Here is a 20500-nt window from a genome sequence, read left to right on the forward strand (position 1 = left end):
TGATGGCAAAGACTTTAGGTAGTGGTCTGTAATTATCATTTGAGTTATGTCTCAGTGATAGGTGACTTTAGACATGTGGGTACAATGAAAAAAGTAGAGAGCACTTTTGTCCTCCTTCTTCTCTTTGATGATCAGCAGCAGGCTGGCAAGCCAATACTTTGAAGATTTTGTGGGGATGGGGAAATACTGGTTCATGTTGGTTCTGCTTGTTTATATCTTATCCTATTGCATTTTTTTAAGGAGCATAATCTAACAAAGTATTTTTAAAATGCATTTTTTAGAAAGTGTTCTAATCAGCTGCAACTCCAAGAGAGTGTGAAAATAATTCTGGTTTCACAAAAGTCAGTCACGTTTGGCTGTTTTCTTCGGCAGAAGCAGGAACTCATCTACATAGCAAAGATTTTAAATTCTTATGAGTGTAGAAAGCATCGCTGCTTGTACAGTCAATACAAAATCAGAGTCATCTTTAGATGTTGCCTTGCATTAAATTAACCTCACAGCTGTGCATTCCACATAAGATAAAAGTGATACAGGATAAAATCCTGCCTGTCTTGTCTTTTGCAGCTTGGCTTTACATCCCCGAAAAAACATCGTGGCCACTGGCAGTGATGACCGCCTCTGGAAAATGTGGGCCTTCCCTAATGGGAACATCATCATGACAGGCGAAGGTCACACTGATTGGCTTTCTGGCTGCTGCTTCCATCCGAGGTTAGTGTAAACAGCACCCGGTGCTAGCACTAATCCCTGCTGGGGAGTACTTGTTTGCTCTTTCTTTGCTCACTGGCCTGCTTTGATGACTTTCTATTCTCCATGTAACCCCGCGCTCTCTGCTGAGTTTCCAAACATGTAGATAAATGTTCGTCTGGCTTTCGGCGTGTTGACTTAAGATTGATTGCTTTTAGTATTTTGTACATCTTAAACTTTGTGCACGTGCCAGTGCACGTAATGAGGAGTAACAAGCTTTTTAGGTCTAGCTGTATTAATTTTCTCTGCATTTGTGCACTATGACAAACATGGCCCCGTTATTAATAATATAGAAAAGTTGATTTCTTGTATTAAGCATTATTTGTCCTATGACTAAGAGTATTCGAGCTACCTAGAGAATAAGAATGTGAGCTTTACTTTTTCTTTATAAAGATTTGAAGCTGAACTAATAAATGAAAGTGAACATTTAGAATGAGAAACAAACATTTTTGTTGCAAGGGTCATGGAAATAGGCCAAATATGGAGTAGATTTCACGGTCATTCTGCTGAGAAATAGTATTCGGTTTTACTCTGAGGAAAAAAAGATTTCCGTTTAAGACTGGATTCCTGTATGTTCAAATGATTTTGCACTAGGTTTTTGAGGCTGCAGTTGTAATAGAGCTCTGTGCTGTTAATATAATGAAGGTCTGCCAGGCTACCCACCTGAGATTCGCTTATAGAAAGAGCGTTATTAAACCTCCAGCCTTGTATTTTCTTTGTATTTATTTTGTGAAGCAATATTAGCTCTTTTCTTCAGGAAAAGAACTCTGTCTAATTTTGAAGTTCTTCCTGGTTTCTGATGTTGTAATGAGTTAGCAAACAGGCACACAATCCTCTAAACACAGGAAAATCTCCTCCTCCTTTTCAAAACCTCAAGAACATGTAGGAATACTTTCTGGGATGGAATTTGTCATGCACATACTCTTCATGTTGCATCTTTTTCTCCTATGAAACATAGGCATTTTGGTAGATGCTGATGTTCCACAGTAATCCTTTTTTCATGTGTATACTCTTAGAAACAAATACTGCGTATTTAGAAGGGCAGAGTGATGTTTGGCTTAGATAATTAGATATAAAACAATTAGAAAGAAGAGGGAAATCAAAGTCACAACTTCTTACTTCAAGAAAGCAGGAATATTTTTCTGTTACTGAACGACAGGTTGCACTGAATTTGTGAGCATGCTGGACATCCTAAGTCTGACTTACAGATAAACAGAATGATGCCTTACCTCTTACCTCCCATGAATATAAAACTCATCACGGGAAAGGAAGGAAATACAATTAGAAGAGCATGTTATCATTTATAAAGCTTCTGGGCACGCTAATCAGATTTCGATAATGCATTGTTACCATGACACCCGCTGACTCAGAGACTCAAAACTATTTTCTCATTAGTCTTTGACCAGAATACAGTCCTTTCAATAGGCTTTTCTATTTCTCATTCAATTATTGAAATTAAAATGAGTTGAGGTACATCATTATTCACTTGCAGTAGAAATTGACTCCTGCTGAATGCTGTGGAGTGATTCAAATGCACTGCTGTTACAATATTGTCTTCTGTTACTAGATAAAGTATATATAATATGACAGAATACATTTAATTGTACTTTTTTCTTTTTTCTTTTTTCTTTTTTTTTTTTTAAGTGGAGGGACTTCTATACGTCAGGTGTTCTGTGAGTGAAAATAATGAAATACAAATGGAAAGTTCTCCTAAAAGTTTTCTGGAATCAAATGTAGATGGCCTTTGTTTTAGTCCTGCTTTTGTGGTCTAAAAGGAGGTTCACCTAAAAGGTGAAGAGAAACATATTGTTGTGGCTGGGCCACTAAACTGTGGTCCAGAAACCTGGGTAAAATTCCCACACTCCTCTACTCCTTTCCTTTTTGTTCTTGGTTAAATCATTTAACCTTTATGCTGCATTTCCCCATCTGCAAAATCACGTTCAGAACCCTCTGCACCTCTGGTTTGTCCTCTCTATTTACAGTCTAAGCTTTCTTTTTATATGTCCCTACTACACCTGCCAGGAAGAGATGCTGTGCAAGTTGTAATGCCGATTGAATTTGAGTCATTTGTATCATTTATTAATAATACAATAAGAAACAAAGTGGTCTATTTTCTAAGAGTACACATGAGGGCTTAAAGCCATGAATGCTTGTTTTTCAAGGATAAGATGACGCTTTGCTAGAAACAAAAAATCAATACTTAAGTACAGTAGTACCCAAATTTTTCTTGTCAAATCTTCTCTGAGGGAAAAAATGTCAGGATTTCCCCATCTTGCTGAATCCAGTTGCCCCACTGCCCTGGTCCCAGGGCTGCTACCACTGCCTCCTTTTCTAGAAGAGCTAGAAGAGATGCTCTAAGTCTTATTAGCGAAGGTATGAAACTTGCTTGCCATGCAGTCCTGCTCCACTTACAATTTCTGCCACTCTGTTTGGGAACCCCTGCTCTGGAGCAGTGCCAGCTGCTATTTTTTATCCAGATAGCAGTATTGTGTTCAGGGCCATGGGAAGCTGTATCCTAGAGTTCCTTTTCCGTTGCACTGGCAGACCTACTGCTTGGTCGCGAATGGAGTTGATCTTCATGTACAGAGCAGGTTCAGTCCTGTCTTGAAGATGCAGATAGTGTGTGCATAGTCACAGAGCACATGCAGTTAGCTCCCTGCCCACTTCCAAACCATCTTTGGAAAACACCAGAATAATCCATGCGCTGAGGTTGTACGAACTAATAATTTGAGGACAAACAAATCTAGACCTGCAGTGTGAATTTAATTGGTGCATCCGCACATACAAATGACTTAAAACTCCAGAAATCCATTTTTGCAATGTTTACAGTATAATATTACTTGAACAAGAGCCTTCTAATGGTCATGTTTATGGTCATATGTACCCCCTGGGAACAAGGGTAGTGTCACAAGTCTCATTGCTATCTGTGAAGATCTGTATTCTTCAAGCTCAGACTGCTGTTAGATTTAACCTAGAAGCTGCTGTTAGATTTTTTTATTGTTGTTGTTTTAAGAATTTCTCCAGCTTTTCCAAGAGCAGTGGGAGAACATGGTTTGGTGGTAGGAACCTCACTGTATCCAATAAATTTTTCAGACACTAGCCCTTCCCCAGCAATTGATAGCAAGGAGGATTATCACTTGAATCGGTCACAGTACTGAGCTATGACGGTATGCTCAAGTATCACAATGCTATTAAGTCTTTGGGGTGAAAGCCGCTGGAGTTTCTGAAGGCTTGTTGGATGCAGGGAATGGGCGAATCTTCTTCCCTCTCGCTACCAATGTGCTCTCCAGGCGCTCTTTGGGAAACTTCATTGCATCACTGTTTTCACTTAAAAATGCACAGAGGCATCTCCTTCCTATCCGAGCAGAGTGGGTAGAGGAGAGATTGTTTGCTGAAGCTCCAGAGCCTGGCTGGAGGCAAATATAGTGTCACTTTTCCCCTGTGCCCAGTGCTCTTCAGGCTGTACAAAGGCTGGTAGTCCCTGCGTCCTCCCCACACAACAGTGGCTCACAGGACGAGAGATGAAGGGAGAGCAGAGCCGGCTCTGTCATGGCAGGGGAGCAGCACATCACTGCCGTGATGCTCTGTGCAGATCTGAGAGGAGAATTTTGCCTTAAGCTTTTTAAATAAAAGTAAAACTTCAAACAGGTCCAGTCATCTACAGAGTACAGCAGCTGGAAGGAAGGAGGGGAACAGTGCTTCCTTTTTGAAGTTCAGATGACAACTGGTCAAACTTCAAAAATAAACACAGTTTTTACTCCAGTCTGGCTGAATAGTGCTTTGCAGAGGGATTAGTTGTTTCAAGTTCCTGTCCCTATTGAAAAATTCGGGAATATTGTCCAACTTATCTTTTATATGTATGAAGGAGAGAGGGAGCCAGAGTGACTCCTGTCACAGCTGCCCCCAGGGGCTTCAGGCAGAGTACTGATGCTGAAAATCTGGATAGCTGGAGAAGAGCTGCGTGGTGTACCTGCCCATACCGGGTGGCCTGGATGTTTGCAATAATAGACAAAATCTGCATCTTCTGCCAGGTTCTAGAGTGAGCTGAGGAAGTTCACGCTGCACCTTTAAAAACCATATTCTAAAGACATTAAGATATTTCAGCACATGTACTACATTTATTTGTCTTTATTACTAACCTTTCTAGATGGTTAAAGAATCAAGCTATGCCATACAGCAGAGGTGTTTGTTAATGACCTATAAAATCCCTGTGAACAGTAAAATATTCTATTCTTGCTCAGCACATGTGCTGGTGTGATATGTATCATTCTTAATATATTCATAAATATTAATCAAGTAAACTCTTCTAAAATGTTTGTAGCCCTTTTCAGGCAAACATTGTTTGAGTCTGTGGAGTACAATGAACTTCTGTTTACACACCTCCTGAATTGAAAAGACATACAAAGTGTACGTACTGAAAATTATTTAAAACTTACACTGAAAATTGTCTTCCCCTTTGAAATATCCTTTTCACCTGAGACAGAAGCAGAATTGCTTGTATTCTTTCAGATGCTATTTCAGCTCTCACTGTTGCTGAGGAAAGGAATCAAAACTGTTAACAGTTTATTGTACCAAAAAGTGCCTAGCAGTTATTTTGAGCTGTATAGATTTTCTGCAAGTTCTGTTGCTTTTGGAAAATGGAGGTGGGAATTGACTCCTTAGTAATTAATAAAGAAAAAAGACCATTCATGAAGCATCTTGAATAAAAAGGTAGTTTATGTTTGATATACTAGAAAAAGGAAGATGGTGAAGGGATGCAAGAGAGAGATGACGTGGGCTTAAAAGAATAATCTATGTTCTGAAAAAATAGAAGCAGCAGATTACATCTTTCAAAGCTAAGGGAAAAGATGTTACATTAAAGAAAATATGTACATGGATAGATAGGAAAGGTGACACTGTACAGCTACTGTGTGGAAAGAATTAGCAAAATACATACAGAGGATGGATGTTAGGACTCAAGCAGAAGTCCAAGCCTAAAACATTGCTAAGATCCTGAATGTGCGAGAGGGGCCAGGATAGTGATGTTTTCTCAAAGTTTCAGAGAGAAGTAATTGGAAAACATGAAAATGCGGTAGCAGGACTCTGTCTGAGTGGAAGTGATTTCTGCATCTCACAAAAACTTTCAAGGTTTAAAAAAAAATCTGTATCAGACTTAAAGTCAGAATAAAGTGAGAAACTGAAATGAATGCCAGTTCAGGTAGGTTCATGATTTTATTTTTAACATGATTTTATTTTTATTTTATCATTTCATCATTTGAGCTTGTGAAGAAACTATCCACAGATGAATTGTGGTGTGAAAAGAGAACAGGACCGACCCTAGAGCCCAGTAGATCAGTAATCCAAGAGTGGAAGGAGGGCGCAGAGAAACCTCTGAAGGAGTAGTGGGAGAGAGGGGCAAAATTCAGGAGAGAAGACAGTCACGGAAAGAAAGGGGGTAGACAGTTTCGAGACAACCGTGATCAGTTGTTCAAAAGTAACTGGCCGAACCTGGCACTGCTCATTGCTCACAGCGTCCCAGAGGGAGCTTGTGCTTGGAAAACCTAAGGAAACATTGAGGCCCAAAAATCAGACTAGACAACTTGGCAGGTGTATGTACAAATTCAGAAATACAGGGTGGACGTGCTTTTGTAGCTTGAGAGCCTGTAGTGCTTTGACTATCAAGGCGAATTACAAACAGGGAGTGTTCTGCCTTTTTCCTTGCCCATCTCTCTAGCTGTTGGCTTCCTGTAGGGTGAGCTGGTGAGAAAGCTTCTATTACTGGTAGCTTCTGATGCATCAATCCACACCGCTCTTCTTGGCAGTGATAATGCTCTTGTATATCAATGTTCCTAGAGAAACAGCTATAGGGTATGTAGAGAGTCGGACAACTTGATGCTAAAAATCCATTGCTGCTTTCTGTTTGGTTGCATGTTGCAACTAATATTTTTTTAAATAACCATAACTACCCATGGCCGATGAAGGCTCAGCAAAGGAAAACGATTTGATGACATACTGAGAATGACCAAGATTCTTTAGTCGCAATAACAGGAAAATTTAAAAATTTCTACTGACAGCAAATATATTCCTCCTTGTATTTCAGTAATTCCTAGTATTGGTCTTAGACTTAATTTCATTTCTGTGAGAGGGTGTAGAAACAGGGATTATCTATTATACCGTCTTTTTCAATATATTGACTTGGAAGTATGGATGCCTCAGTTATTTGTTGGAACTAGGGAGGCTTTCGGATCAAACAGCTGCTGTTAAGGTTATGATTCCTGGATCTGCACAATGTCATTACAAACCAATGTCTCTTAGTTTTAGTTAAACACAGCAGTACTTGTATGTAAGCTGTAAATAAACATGAAGTTGTGTGATTTGACCTTGCTATTGGAAGCTCTTACTAATCTTCTCAGACCTTTACATACCCTTTTGGAGCTCTTCAGAAAAATCTGTTGATGCAGAGACATTAGAGAAGTTCAGAATCACTGATTTTAAAGGATCGTTTTTGGTTATTGCCTAGGCATTAGAGCAGCTGCTCTGGCTAGGTCAAGAATCGTGCTAAGGTGACACCATACATGTTAACCTGCTCAGGACCAAAGGAAATCCTTTGAAATGTTGAGGAAGGAACAGACTGAGAATTCTGCTCTTTGGGGACCCTTTGAAGTTCCATTATGGAAAAGTTAGGGTTACAGCGTGCTCAGATATTCTCCTTTGCCCAGTTTTTTTTTTTTTTTTAAGTGGCATTAAAAAAATTGTGTGTTTTTGTGGGATTGTTGCACCATCGCAAGGTTGTCTACACAGGCCCTGGGCCTGCCAAACAAGTTCACTGTGTAGGTACCACTTTGCTATACAATACACTGGTTCATCAGATATTTCCAGAAGAGTGAACAGGACCTAGCACATGCTGTCCAGATGGCCAGCAGATGTGTGGCAAGTACAGCACATCCCAGAGATGTGTTCTGACAGTTCAGGGAACTGTTGAACTCATTACATACAACAGAAATACAGATACTGCAGAGAGAGACTCGGATGGTTTCATGGCCAATCACTTCCAAAAATGTAGAGTGTTGCTAATGGTGTCTTTTGGCCTGAGACTAAGGAGCCGAAGCTATGCAAAGACTAGTCTTTATAGGTAAACATATTCTTGGCCCATAGGCTGTAGATACCCGGAGGAGAGAGCACAAAACCTCACTGTCCCATGCAGTTTCACAGGGGTCATTTACACTAGGAGCTTTATATTCAAAAGAACATAAAGATTGGCCAGGGAAGCTCCTCATTGTAAACCTAAAAGAAGCAGAGAGGAAGAAGAAAAATGATAGCTTTCACCCTTTCTGTCTGGCCACCGAGCCAAGCAGAATGATGATCCTCTTGGTGAAAGGGTCCCAGAGACTACTTTTTATAAACGGTCCCTAAAGAGTGATCTTCAGAGGACTTTTTCTGCTAGTTTTTCAGTCCTAAATGTTGAGTTCCACATCATACATTGAACAAGGCTGAGACTTAAAAGTCAGCTATAAGTATTAACATAAGAAAGAGTTGTAAGGTTCATGTTAATCACAAGGATCTCTGTTGTCTGTCAGTGGAATAGAATTATTCTGATTTGTGGCTGGAGAGACTAGAGAGTAATAGAGGCTTTAAAACCTAATTCAGGGTTCACTGCAGAAACAGATGTATTTTATTTATCCTTTTATTACTTGATTAGTAATTGATAGTTATTAAAGGAATGCAAGATATCTGGTATGTTTTACTTAGCGCTTTTGAAAAGCATTTGTATTGCAAAGACATAATGATTTAATTTCTTAGCAAATCTTTGATTCTCACACAGTTCCACAAAGCCTGCAGTTACCAGATTACATATTAAGTTTGACAATGGTTAGAAACTTCTTTTGAGTGGCATGATTAATTTTCAGTCATCTAACTGGTTTTAAATAACATTGCGTATTTAACAAACTAGGTATTTATTAAAATGTTTTATCAAACTGAATACAGGAAGTGCAAAGACAAAAAGTTGCATTCATTCTTCAAAGAAAAAAATGTCAGAAGTCCTTAATACTGTATGCTGTAGAACTGATTTAACCGTAGACATGGTGTTCAGGAATATCCTAATTTTAATTTCAAGAGTAGCCTTGTTTATTTCAAAATCTTTGGCAAGTTTCAGACTTCTTATATGACAAAACATTGTGGATGTGACATCATTGTCTCCCAGGCCAGCAAAGCCTACTGTTTTTACTCCACAACCATGTTTGGGTGGGTGGGCATTAAATTTCCTTTGGCATTCTCAATCTCATTATTTTTATCAATAAAAGCCTCTGCTGGACAAAGGAATAAATCGCATATAAATGAAATATGAGAGATTACATGAGAAGCTGGGCTTTTGCTTAGACTAATCCAATATCTTTGGCCAAACGTCTCAATGTCAAAGGCTTTATAAGTATTCTGCAGGATCAGTCTGGCAAAAAGAAATCAATAACCAGGTAATGGCCTTGATTAAAATTTTTTCCCCTTCCAGCCACCCTCACGAGCCACGTGTTTCTACCTATACTAATCTGCTCTGGCACATGTAACCTGGTTATTCTCTGTGGTTTTCTGGGATGCGTATGCATAATATGTTTTATATCATTTTAAAGAGTGGGGTGGTAACTATTGGAGAGCATCTGTTTAAAAAAATGGAATGCATGTAGTGCTCATTTTATTTTTCTTTGGAGAGGTCAGTTCTGAAATGTGCCTTTGCAAAATGCAGGATGATGATAATTGTACCTTTCCACTGTATTCTGCCTTGAACTTCAACATACTGTGTTTATGTGTTGCTGCCACACGCTTAGATCCTGGGGGTTTTTTTTTGCTTTAAAGAAGTACAGTTTGCCATTAAAAAAAAAAAAAGTTACTGTTGTATGTGTTTTTGAAGTTGAGACACAGCTGCTTCAGTTGCAGGATTTTGTTTGGACTTGCCACAACTTTTTCTCTTTTAAACAAATCCTCCAGTTCCCAGAACTGCCCTTGAAAACTAGAAACACTTTGTGTTTTGTATTTTGTCCTGCAATTGCTTTCTCTTATATCAGGAACCTTAAAAGTCTATCATTATATTGATTTAAAAAGCAAACAATCTGCAGTTCTGTAGTGTGGCTACTGAATAAGCTTCACTTTTCATCAGGAATGACCATTCTCTAATGAAAAACTATTGGGCTTCTATTTCTTGGTCAGTGGAAATATTGACCACTCCAAGTTAGAGTGATTCACTAATAATATCTCCATTACAATAATTCAGCAAACAGCAGGAGAGATAAATGCCGATGACAGTTCGAGAGAGGAAGGAGGAAAATAGCTGACAGAAGCAGCAGTCCTTCTATTGAGCAATTGAAATGCATATTGCAAATAATTGCCAGAAGAAAATATATTGTGATAAAATGCTGCCCTTCAATGAAACTGCCCAATAATTAGTTACACAAGTGACCTTACATACTTATTTTCAAAAAGCGGTGATTGAAAACCTCTTGAAAATTTGAGCAAAACTGCTAAATAGTAGGAAACCCTTCCAATATTAAACTATGACATTTTATATTGAAGACCAAAGATCTTATATCACAGATATTTTGTTGATTGCCTTGCTGTGTATTTTGTGCTGGTTAGCATGCATGGTTCAGATTTTTTTTAAAAAAAGCTTGCGTACGATGGGAGCTGGTTAAAATGTGTCCAGAGTCTTATTGTGTTAAGTGGTTTGCAGTAGCTTTTAAGATTTCATAGTAACTGAAACAAATCGAGGTCTTTTGCATTTTAGAAATTTATAAAAAGCTTATGCTAATTGTTTTTGTCTCTCGTTTCCCGTGTACTGCTAAGGAGTTGCAGTTGTAGATGCTGTGGAAAGTGGAGTTAGTTTCTTCATGTGTTTGTGCCTTCTCCGTCTCCTTTCAGTTACTTTTCTTTCGTGTGTGTGTACTGCGAGGGGTACCCTCACTTTTGTGCTTCATAAAGAAGGGGGAAAGGCACGTACGTCACTTCTGAAACGTAAATCCTGCTTCACAAGAGATTGTAGGAGAATATGACTGCATCCAAGCAAGCTACCAAACTGCATGTTTTTCCCCGAGTTCCCCAGAGTTAATGCCATCGGAGTGGCTGCCTGCTTTCAGTGAAAGCAAAGACTAGTCTAGCAGAGACAGCTAAAGTATACCAAAGAGGGCAAAGAAAAGAGTTTGAGGAAAACTCGTTCAGAAGCAGGTTACTCGGTCCTGTGAAATCCCAGCAAGATGAACTCCTGACAAGCTCTCTGTGCATGCCAGCCCCACTGCGCCCTCCTCGTTTTTAATTCTTTAATATGATTTATCAGCTGGTATTTCTGCGCTTTTCTGTTTAGTACATATGTGATTAGAGCAAGGCTTTTTCTTCATGGATTTTAAGAACAAGGTCAGTCTTACATGCACGCACTCAAATAAAATTGGATGTTTGGCCACAATTTTTCAAATATATTTCCATGAGGAAGCGAGAGGGGGTGCCAAGATTGCTATGTCCTCACGCTAGTTTTGTTTTTGAAAGCATTTTAATATGGCAAGAGTGGACTTGGTTTTGGTCAAATCAAACAATTCAAACTGGGAATTTCTTAGGGAGCTCTTACAGGGCTCTTGTGGTTTCTTTTATCTGATCTGCACCCTGTGCATTTGCCATCTGCTTCTTCAGATGAACTAATGCCATTTTTATTCAGGAATTTGTTACCACCCCATCACAAGAATGAAACTTCTCTTTAAAGCCTCCTGCTGAATGATATAAATCATCATACCCATAGAGTGTGACCTTAAATAGGTTTGGGGTGCTAAGGGGAATAAAAAGATAGCTACTCTTTATAAAGTTGTTATTTAAATGGTTGTTTAGCTATTTTATCTTCATAATATGTCATTTAAATTTTATGCTTTTCTATACGGTAAATAATTTTCAAGTGTACTGAATGCCTGCCTTATGTAGAGTGTTCTCCTTATTTTTAAATAATTGTACCTTGCCTGCTATGTTCTATCACTGTATGAACTTTAGATCTGCAAACAGGCATATTTAATGTTGGGAGCATTAAATCAGTTTAATCACATTGGTGAAAGGCATTGTGATTACCTTGATGGGTTTCAAAAGCAGGTGTCAAGTTTAATCATACTCTTTACAAGAAAAGTTTATTCAGTTATTCAAATCCACTTAATATTTTGATATGAATGTTTAGACTCGTAGAAATTAAGAGGAAATTTTTTGATCAGCTGTGTGGGTAATTAGAGCTGGAGTAGAAACAGAACAGAATTTAGCTGAAAGAAATAAAATAATCTCTATATAATAACTTTGGTAGAAATAGGAAGGCAGAAGATGCAATTGAAATATCTTTTATGGAGTACCAATAAAACACTATACTTTTAAACCTATTTGTTCAGCTTCAGTGAAGCCATGAATATGCTCTGTGAATGTTTTATAGAAATCTGCCTCCTCTTCGCAGAGTTCTTGGGTTTTCTATCTTCCACATCACCTTGATTTTCAGTTTATGCTGCTCCTAGTACAGCTGCTGCCTGGTAGTTGCCAGAAGTAATTCACTCTCGCAGATGTCAAGTCATCTGTTTTTGCTGGGGGAAAAGGATATTATTCTTGCTCACTGCGGAGGTTTTGGGTCGTTTAGGTTTTCTTCTAGCTTTATCAGTATTTATCCCTATTTTGGGTGGGAAGTTAGAAGAATTACAGAGAGGCAGCTGCCTTCTCACTTGGGTTGGTCACAATGTTGGTCTGCTCCTGCAGTTCGGCCAAGCACATCCCTCTTGCTCTAGTCAGAGCTGTTGCACACATCAGAACATCTCTTTTAATAGAATCTTCTCTGTGTTATGTTTCTTTGTGAGCAATTATAATCATGATGCCTTTAACGTTCTTGGTTCATTATTGTTTTCTTCTGTGCAATAAAGGCAATTGTTTTGTCCCTAAAGTCTGCTGCGAGGGTTTCTGGTGAAGGAGGTAAGGAGAGATCTCTGTTTGTTAAATTGTTAAAATGCACATTTCCTCAAGTGCAGCAGTTAAAATAACAAACATTAGTGTTAGGGTTGACTAGAGAATGGCAATTCAATTGTGAGGCAACTCGTAAGATTCGAATTGGAATAAACCCAAAATATTCAGAATGCTTTTACAAAAGCTGAATTGCACTGAAATGTCCATTTTCAAGGTAGAAGCCTGAGCTTTTATATAAGTTTAGCTTTTTCCTTTTTTTAAGATTCTAGAAGGTGAGGGGTTTTTATCAGTGTGAATGGCCTGCTGCTTATATCTCTGGCTGCAAATGTGGCAGAGGTTCAAATCCCTGTTTTACCAAACAGTTGCAGTGGCACAGCTGGAGATGTTGACCAACTGTGGAAGGAGTATCGGGACTTCTTCACCACCTTTACATGGGTGTGAACCATGCGCTCAGCTTGTTGTGACTGTATTCTCTGAGTGGAGGGAGTGCATATGAAATGGGTGGGGAATAGAGAGAAAAAACAAGCATGGTATACATGTATATTTGTCCAGCTCTGGGAGTTTTGGGGTTTGGAGGTTTGTTGGGGTTTTTTTTCCCCTTTTTTTGCTTCATGACTGGAAACTCAGTTCTCATGGAAAGCCTTGTATCAGAGGACAGACTATTATCCTAATTTTGGTGTGCTGCTTTCTCCTGTACCTGCCTAGGTTCAGCTCCCACTTTCCTCCTCCATTCTCACACTTGGTGATCACTCACTTTACTGACTAATCCCCTGCCTTTGGTTATCGTAATATCCCACGGGCATGGCTCCGTGAGACTATCGGTTGCCCAAAGGATAAACCTGTGGCCAGAGCACTGTCCGATGTGTTTTCTTTAGCTTCACTAGCAACAGATCATTATGTAACATGAGTTAAATATCTTTCCATGTGTCTGGGTAGTGTTCAAATCTCAGTGCAGAACTTTTTCACAGGCTGTGAAATCTCTATGTACTTACTGAACTCTCTATGCATATGAATATTCAGCTTAATAATGATGCTTTGTACAAACATGCAAATGGGATTAATGGATGTGGTTCATTACTGACTATTGATTGAGATTAGACACCACTGGACAGCCATTTGGAGATGATAATGGATTTGAGATGACTGATCCATAACTTTGGCTTTCAGAGGAACTGTGATACAGGATTATCATTGTTAATATAGGTCATAAATCTGTTCTGTACATGGAATTCATGTATCTGAACTCCTTCCAAAGCATATTTTTCCCTACTTCAACAGCCCTTCATTAACATTTGAGGTTTTGGAGTCACTCCAATAAAGGAAGAAAGACACAAGTTGGATGGGTTGGGTGCTGAGATTAAGCATCCCATACTATTATTAACATGCAGTTTAATACACATTATGCATATTGATTGGTATTATGCATGGATTTATGTGGCTAAATACACTCATTTATTTTAAAAATGTAATAGCGTCTAGGGAGAGCTTAACTTACATTTACATTGTTTGAGGGAAAATACTGGAATGGTATAGCAGAGATGCCATTTCTGGAAAATATGGTAGTTCTGCAATGCTCATTCAAAATGTTTAACTTAGAGCTCTGCATTGTCTAACATCTGCTGTCCTGCTGACATGCATTTCATTACATCTAATTTCCAAATACAGCAACTAGTTTATCATTTGTCTTTCCATTTTTATTCCTTACCTGACAGGCTTGCAAAGCTTTCTAAGAAGCAATTTTGCATGTAGTAAAAAACTGCTTTCTACCAGGTGCCTAACTTATTTTAAAATCTCATTTAGCTACTCTTAATTACATGACATTGGAAGACAGCTAACTCTTTTTTTATTTTTATTTTTTCCCCCGTCCTTAAAAAGACTATCCTGCAATGAATGGTATGACTCAATATTTTTGTAGGGGCACCAACTTAATCTTAGCGAGCTCATGGATTTGAATGTAGTAGGTCTGACTGCAATCTCTATAGATTGTAACCTGAATTGGAACAATCTGCTACCTCGTGGCCATAGCAAAAATCATCATGCTGACCCTGAATGCAGAACTATAGACTACCTTTAGAGCTGGCCCAAACCCTTGAAATAAGGGGGTACTTCTGCGCTGGGACAGAGATGAGCTGCAAGAGCAGTGGGAAGCACACCATGTGAAACAGATTTCTGCGCGTGTGGTTAGATAAGCAAGTTTTTCACACCAGTACTCAGTTTAGAAAGGGAAAATGCTTTAAAATACAGAGGACCTACCTGACTGAGGCTTGTTTCTAAACTGTTTGAATCCATTCTCTGAGAATTCATATATACTATCCTGGGAATCTTTTTGGTAGTAGGAGCATGTCATTTTTAAATTATTGCAGCCGTGAAATTTTCACTTCTGAAGTGTAACGTAGCCTCAAGGAAGTTTTAATAAACAAGATGAGCTTCATTAAAACAAAATAATCACTTCTTATATGATGCTTAGTCTTAGTGCCTGCCTCATCCAGAAGTGGTGACAAGTTGTGCTGTGCCAAAAGGATGCTTTCTTTTTCTCCCTTAATATCACACCCACCTGGCAGCCAGGTGGGCTGGCAGGGGAAGACAATTATCCTGTCTTGGGTCAATATATAGACATAACCACATTATGAAAAGATCTAGCAATTGGGTAATGTAGGATGAAAAATTACCCTGAATTTGCACTTGGCATCCTATGCGTTGATAGTTTCCTAAAGATTTCCAGCAAGTAGTTTTTGTGTCACAGACTCCCGGGCTTCGCAGGATGGTTGCATTTTTCTTCTCAGACAAAAAGCCATGCGCCTACATACCATCCACCAGCTGCTGGTTACTGCCATGCTTCCTGGCCTGGAAACCTCTTACTTGGTTTATAGAATGTCAGTTCATGATCGATTTTGCATCTTTGAAATTTAACTTTTTTTCCCCTCGGTCTTGATGATAAATGAGACAAGAAAAGATAGTTTCAGATTTCTACTTTCTCAGTATTCTGGCATTCACCTTCTGTATAAATGACTTTACGACTATTAATAAAATGGTATAAGATTAGGCTTAAGATTATATTGAAGGATGTAACATATTTCAGTTATAGCATAAGATGTGCAAGACACATGCGGTCCATAAGGATAATGAAGGCAACACCCAAAATAAACCATACACATCAAAAAAACCTAGGGGTTTTAGTAAGAAATGTCTCTGTAAATAATTAACGTGACTCAGAGTTCCTGTAACAAACAAAAGTGAACTATATTCCAAGTCTCTCTGAAGGGTACAAAATCTGTTAGGAACAAAATCTTTGCTGCTATCTGCTGAGCGTTGTGGTCTAATACAGACTAAGAACAGAAGCATGGTTGCACACACCAAGTTCTTCTAGACCATTATCCTGTCTCCAATAGCAAGCATCAGTGGCTGCCGAGGAAAGATGAGTCTAGGAAAGGCATTTGTAGCATTTTTGTCCTAGTACCCTCCTAGACTCTACTTTTTATCTCAAAAACTTCTTGAGGCAGATGCGGTTTCCATGTAAACCCTCAATGCGTTCTTCTTCCAGGAATTTGTTCAGTCTTCCTTTAGGCCCATACAGAATTGTATTGCACAGCTCCTTGCTAAAGGATGCTGTGAAGTTGCCTGCCTGGGGTGGGAAAGTCATCCGTTGCTTATTGGGTATTCCCCCCCACCCCATCCTGTGAGAGCCTGTTTTATAATCCATTGACCTAGCCTTTTCTAAATTCAGATGGATTCTCACTTTCCGTCTTTGCTGAGAAGCAAACGAGAGTCCGTGGCAAAAACACACCACAGGAAAGTAGGACAATAAAAAAAAGAATTAGGATGACTATACAGCTGAACCAATGTTCGGCATTTTCATCCTTTGCGTTATGTTTTTAGCATCAAATGAGAAAATGGTGTTTCTATATAGTGATCTCTCATGGCTTAAGGTGTGGGCCCTAATGGTAAATATATACTTTTGTAAGTGTGATTATCTGGGTCACTCTTTTTAGCCTTGTTTCCAGGAAAAATGAAGCTTACCTGTTTGAGTGCCTTCTCTTTCCTCCCCGTGCTTCTTTTGCACGTGTTCCCTACACCCTCTCCTGTGCTCTCTAGTAACTTTTAACCTGAAGGCTAATTCTAGCAAAGTTTTGAAAGGCAGAAATCTGCAAGATCTATGAATTCCTAATATGTATTTTTTTAATTGGCAGCTGAACAGCAGAGAGTGAGTCCATCTTTTGGAAAGGTAGACAAAATGCCACTGTGGTATGTTTTGCCTGGTAGCCACCATCTAGCAGCTAGCAAGTGTCCCCTGGACAGCCAAGTGCATCCATGTAGCTGTGACTAGCCCCAGCCCTGTCCCTCCTGTGACTGCAGTGTGATAGAAGAAGGTGGAGAGGAGGCGAAGGAGTGACGTTTGTGTGGCTATTACAGGTGACTGGGCTAAGAGGCAAAAGAGACGTCCATAGATATTCAGGCTTCCTGAGGTCCATCTATCATGCAGCAACTCATTTTTCTTTGTGAAGGAACCAGCTGTGCACTGGACATTTGATTACCTTCTCTATCTTTCCTCTTTGGCTTAGCATCTAATGTCAGCAAAATTAAAACCAGCTTTAACAGTATTTGTAGTTCTCCCACTGGGTTTTGCTGCTGTTAGGGTCTACTTGCTTTGATGCAGCAAATGATGTAGCAGCTTGAAGAACTTCAATTTAGAATAATTGCACAAAAGGAAGTCAATGAAAGAGACTTTTTTCACTTGTTTAGCATTGATTTTAAAACACTTTTCAATTGCCATGGTTAAAAACTGTTAATCCTGAAATGTTTTAGACAGCACATTTTAGACTGTAAGTTCAAAACATGTTGTTGAGTTGATGATGCTGATGTTGCGCTGTTAAGCTCCAGTCAAGTGTTACCCACTGCTGCAGATCTTACAGGAGAAAATGCTTTAACACAAGTTTTGTTTGGTTTAGTGTGTTCTTGTTTGGAGAGCCAATATTTGTCAGCACCAGGTATAAAGCTGTGCTCACCTTCTTTTGATTTAGACTGTACTCGTCTCGGGAAAGGAACCATATCTTAGTATATGTTTGCAGAACACCAAGCATGTGCACAACTCTCTATAAATAATACATAGAAATGCTAGTAGCACAGGTGTTGTTGCTACATTCACTTAATGCCACGTAGGATACACTAACAAAAGTGTTGTCTCGTTCCCAGTGCTGTCCCTGGCAACTGCTGAAACTACACTGTTATTCCTGTGCTTAACTCTTATGATGAGACATGCAGGGCAGGGAAGTCTACCTGACTATTATTTACCAAGTAAATGGGAGAAAAAGAAAATATTCAGTCACTCCAGCAGTATTCAGGATAAAACTGAACAAGAATGATGTTCACTGGTTATGAAGAGATATCAGTGGAGATGAGACCTGGAAAGAGGGATGTCCCACACAGCTAGATCCTAAATGATGTAAAGGACTTTGTCAGTTGTTTTGGCTGGTAGAAAATGACAGCCATGGTGGATTTTGAAGGATGGGGTCTGTGCTCCTGCCTGACAACTGATGTTATGAAGCAGAATACGTTACTAGCTGTACTTTCCGCATCGTCTTCAGCGGTAACCTGAGTAATGCCCTCTGGAGCATCTCCAGGTTTGGATCTAACTGGGAAGTCCATCATCCAGAAATGTCTGAAAGAGGTGGGATATTTGAAGGTGCTTTGACTGTTGATATTATGTTTGATATATTTGCAGGGTAACACCATCAGTGTAGCTATTGCCTTTGTTTTACTGACATTTCATTAGAGTAATCAGTTGAATTGTAGAATAACCCTGTGCTAAAGGGTGGTTTTCTCGCTGAATATGACCCTAATTATTGGTGTGTCTACAACTGAGTAAGTATTATTGTGGAGCCATTTTTAGTGAGAATGATACAGCTGGAAGAAGAAGGAATATATAATGAAAGGAAATTTGTGTTTTTATTGCATTCATGAAGGCTTGAGAAGTTAATGCTCCATCTGCTTTTGAGGAGCGTGGAATTAACGTTTCCAAAGTTCTTTCCAGCCTAAAGGTTTATAGAAAGACAGATTTATAGTATTAGTTAGGAATACCTGGTATCAGTTGAAGTGTAGAACTGTACCTATATTTAGTATTAAGGAAAAAGATATATCCCTTGAAGCATAAGGGATATATATATCCCTTATAGAGCTTCAGTCTTCTAGAAATTCTAAACAAAACACTCTCAAAACAAAGCAAGTCAGACCATGGAAAACCAAATAATCTGTCCTGTTTATCATTGTACCATATCACATGAGTGTACTGCTGTTTGCTTTAAAAGATGAGCAGCACCAGGCTTCTAAAAGTTGGCAAGCAAAGTTATTTGCGTACTTTTGTATGTATTTGAATTGAAAGAAGATAGGATTTTATGTTGTTTTTCTCACCCAGTATGTTGTCTTTTTTTGATTTGTGCTGGTAAAAAAAGAAAAATGTTTATGATCCTCTGAATTAAAGATATACACCCTCCATATAATTAACTGGAGGTTTCTTTGTTGGTGATGAGTCTTAAATTCAAATGGAGATAATGTACATAGCCACTGACAATTAAGGTTGCACATGTAATGTTGTATTTGCGTATGTTTTTATATTAAAAATCAGTATGTACTTTGTTTGAAAATCAGTCATACATTAGAGGATCGTGTAGATATTGTAGACTCTTAAACTGACAGGCTAAATCAGTAAAAACATCTTCTGCATTTCCTGATTTTTTTTTCCCAGAATAATCTTATATCAGATGCATATAGAGTGATCGTGCTTTGAAAAAATGGTGTAGCTGTGGATAACTAAACAATACTTCAGAATTTGGGATGTTCTATTGCTTTATCTCTTAGGACCAAAAACGCTGCAAAATAAGAAAATATGTGCCATTACTGGTAAGTTTTTAAGCGTAGCAGGTTTGTTGCAAGATGGGCATTTTGATGTAGGTGCCTGCTGATGAGCTGCTGGACATAGCACTTCCTTCGCTGGTACTGGTGTGAGGCGAGCATTGGCTTCCTCAACTTCAGCGTATTTTTGCTTCCGCTCTCAGCCTATCTCAGTACTCTTCCTTTACAAGCTCTGTTTTTGCTTTCCCACTCTCCACTTTTTTTCTCCTTTGCTCTGGAAGGAGCCCTCAACTGCATTTGTAACTCGGTCCCCTGCCACCCCATGCCAAGTCAAATCCATTTGAGCTGCCTTCCTGCTCAAATGTGTTTTCTGAAAGATTGTCGTCATGGCTTGGATGGTGTATCCTTGAAATTCAGCCCAAGGAACTTGGTTTTCCTGTAGCATTTGGGGGATTATATATTAAAAAATGCATAAGCAGCAATAGATCTTTTTTGTGATTCACAGCAGCGGCAGTGCACACTACTGTCTGAATCAATTATAGATTTCATCGGTCCCATTTTATACCTGCTTCTGAATTTGTTTTAAAAATCTCTTTTTTTCATAAATGTATAAAGGGTATGGTAATTTGTCATTTTGCTAATTTCGTCTGTCTCCAGAAGTGAGATCTGTCTTGAATTATTAAAAGTACAAGTGTTTCATTAATAAAAACACACTTATTCCTAGCAGTTTGACAGTCTCTTCCGGCAATTCTTGCTCGAGCTTCAAGTCCTTATGCTTTCATATATTTGAAAAAAGATTGAGAATTATTACTGTCAAGTGTTAAAATTTTTAAGAGATCACAAAACTTTGTCTTAGGCATGGGGGTGTAACTGCCTTAATGAGGATTATGATATTTTGACAAGAGATGGCAAGCGTGAAAAAACAAAACAACCCAAAACAAGAGTGATAAATTATTGAAAGTTTAGTTAGGTGGTATTTCGT

General features: G+C 38.8%; 1 protein-coding gene across 3 annotated transcripts in view; it reads left to right on the forward strand.

The window, feature by feature from the left end:
- Window positions 1–20500, forward strand: part of SPAG16 (sperm associated antigen 16) — a 416305-nt gene that overhangs the window by 221090 nt on the left and 174715 nt on the right. For all 3 annotated transcript variants that reach the window (XM_064515349.1, XM_026120033.2, XM_064515350.1), the window contains exon 11: window positions 565–708. In XM_064515349.1, coding sequence (XP_064371419.1) covers window positions 565–708 — 144 coding nt within the window. The remainder of the gene's footprint in view (window positions 1–564; window positions 709–20500) is intronic.

This window comes from Dromaius novaehollandiae, chromosome 7, assembly GCF_036370855.1.
Source record: "Dromaius novaehollandiae isolate bDroNov1 chromosome 7, bDroNov1.hap1, whole genome shotgun sequence".
Taxonomy (NCBI): domain Eukaryota; kingdom Metazoa; phylum Chordata; class Aves; order Casuariiformes; family Dromaiidae; genus Dromaius; species Dromaius novaehollandiae.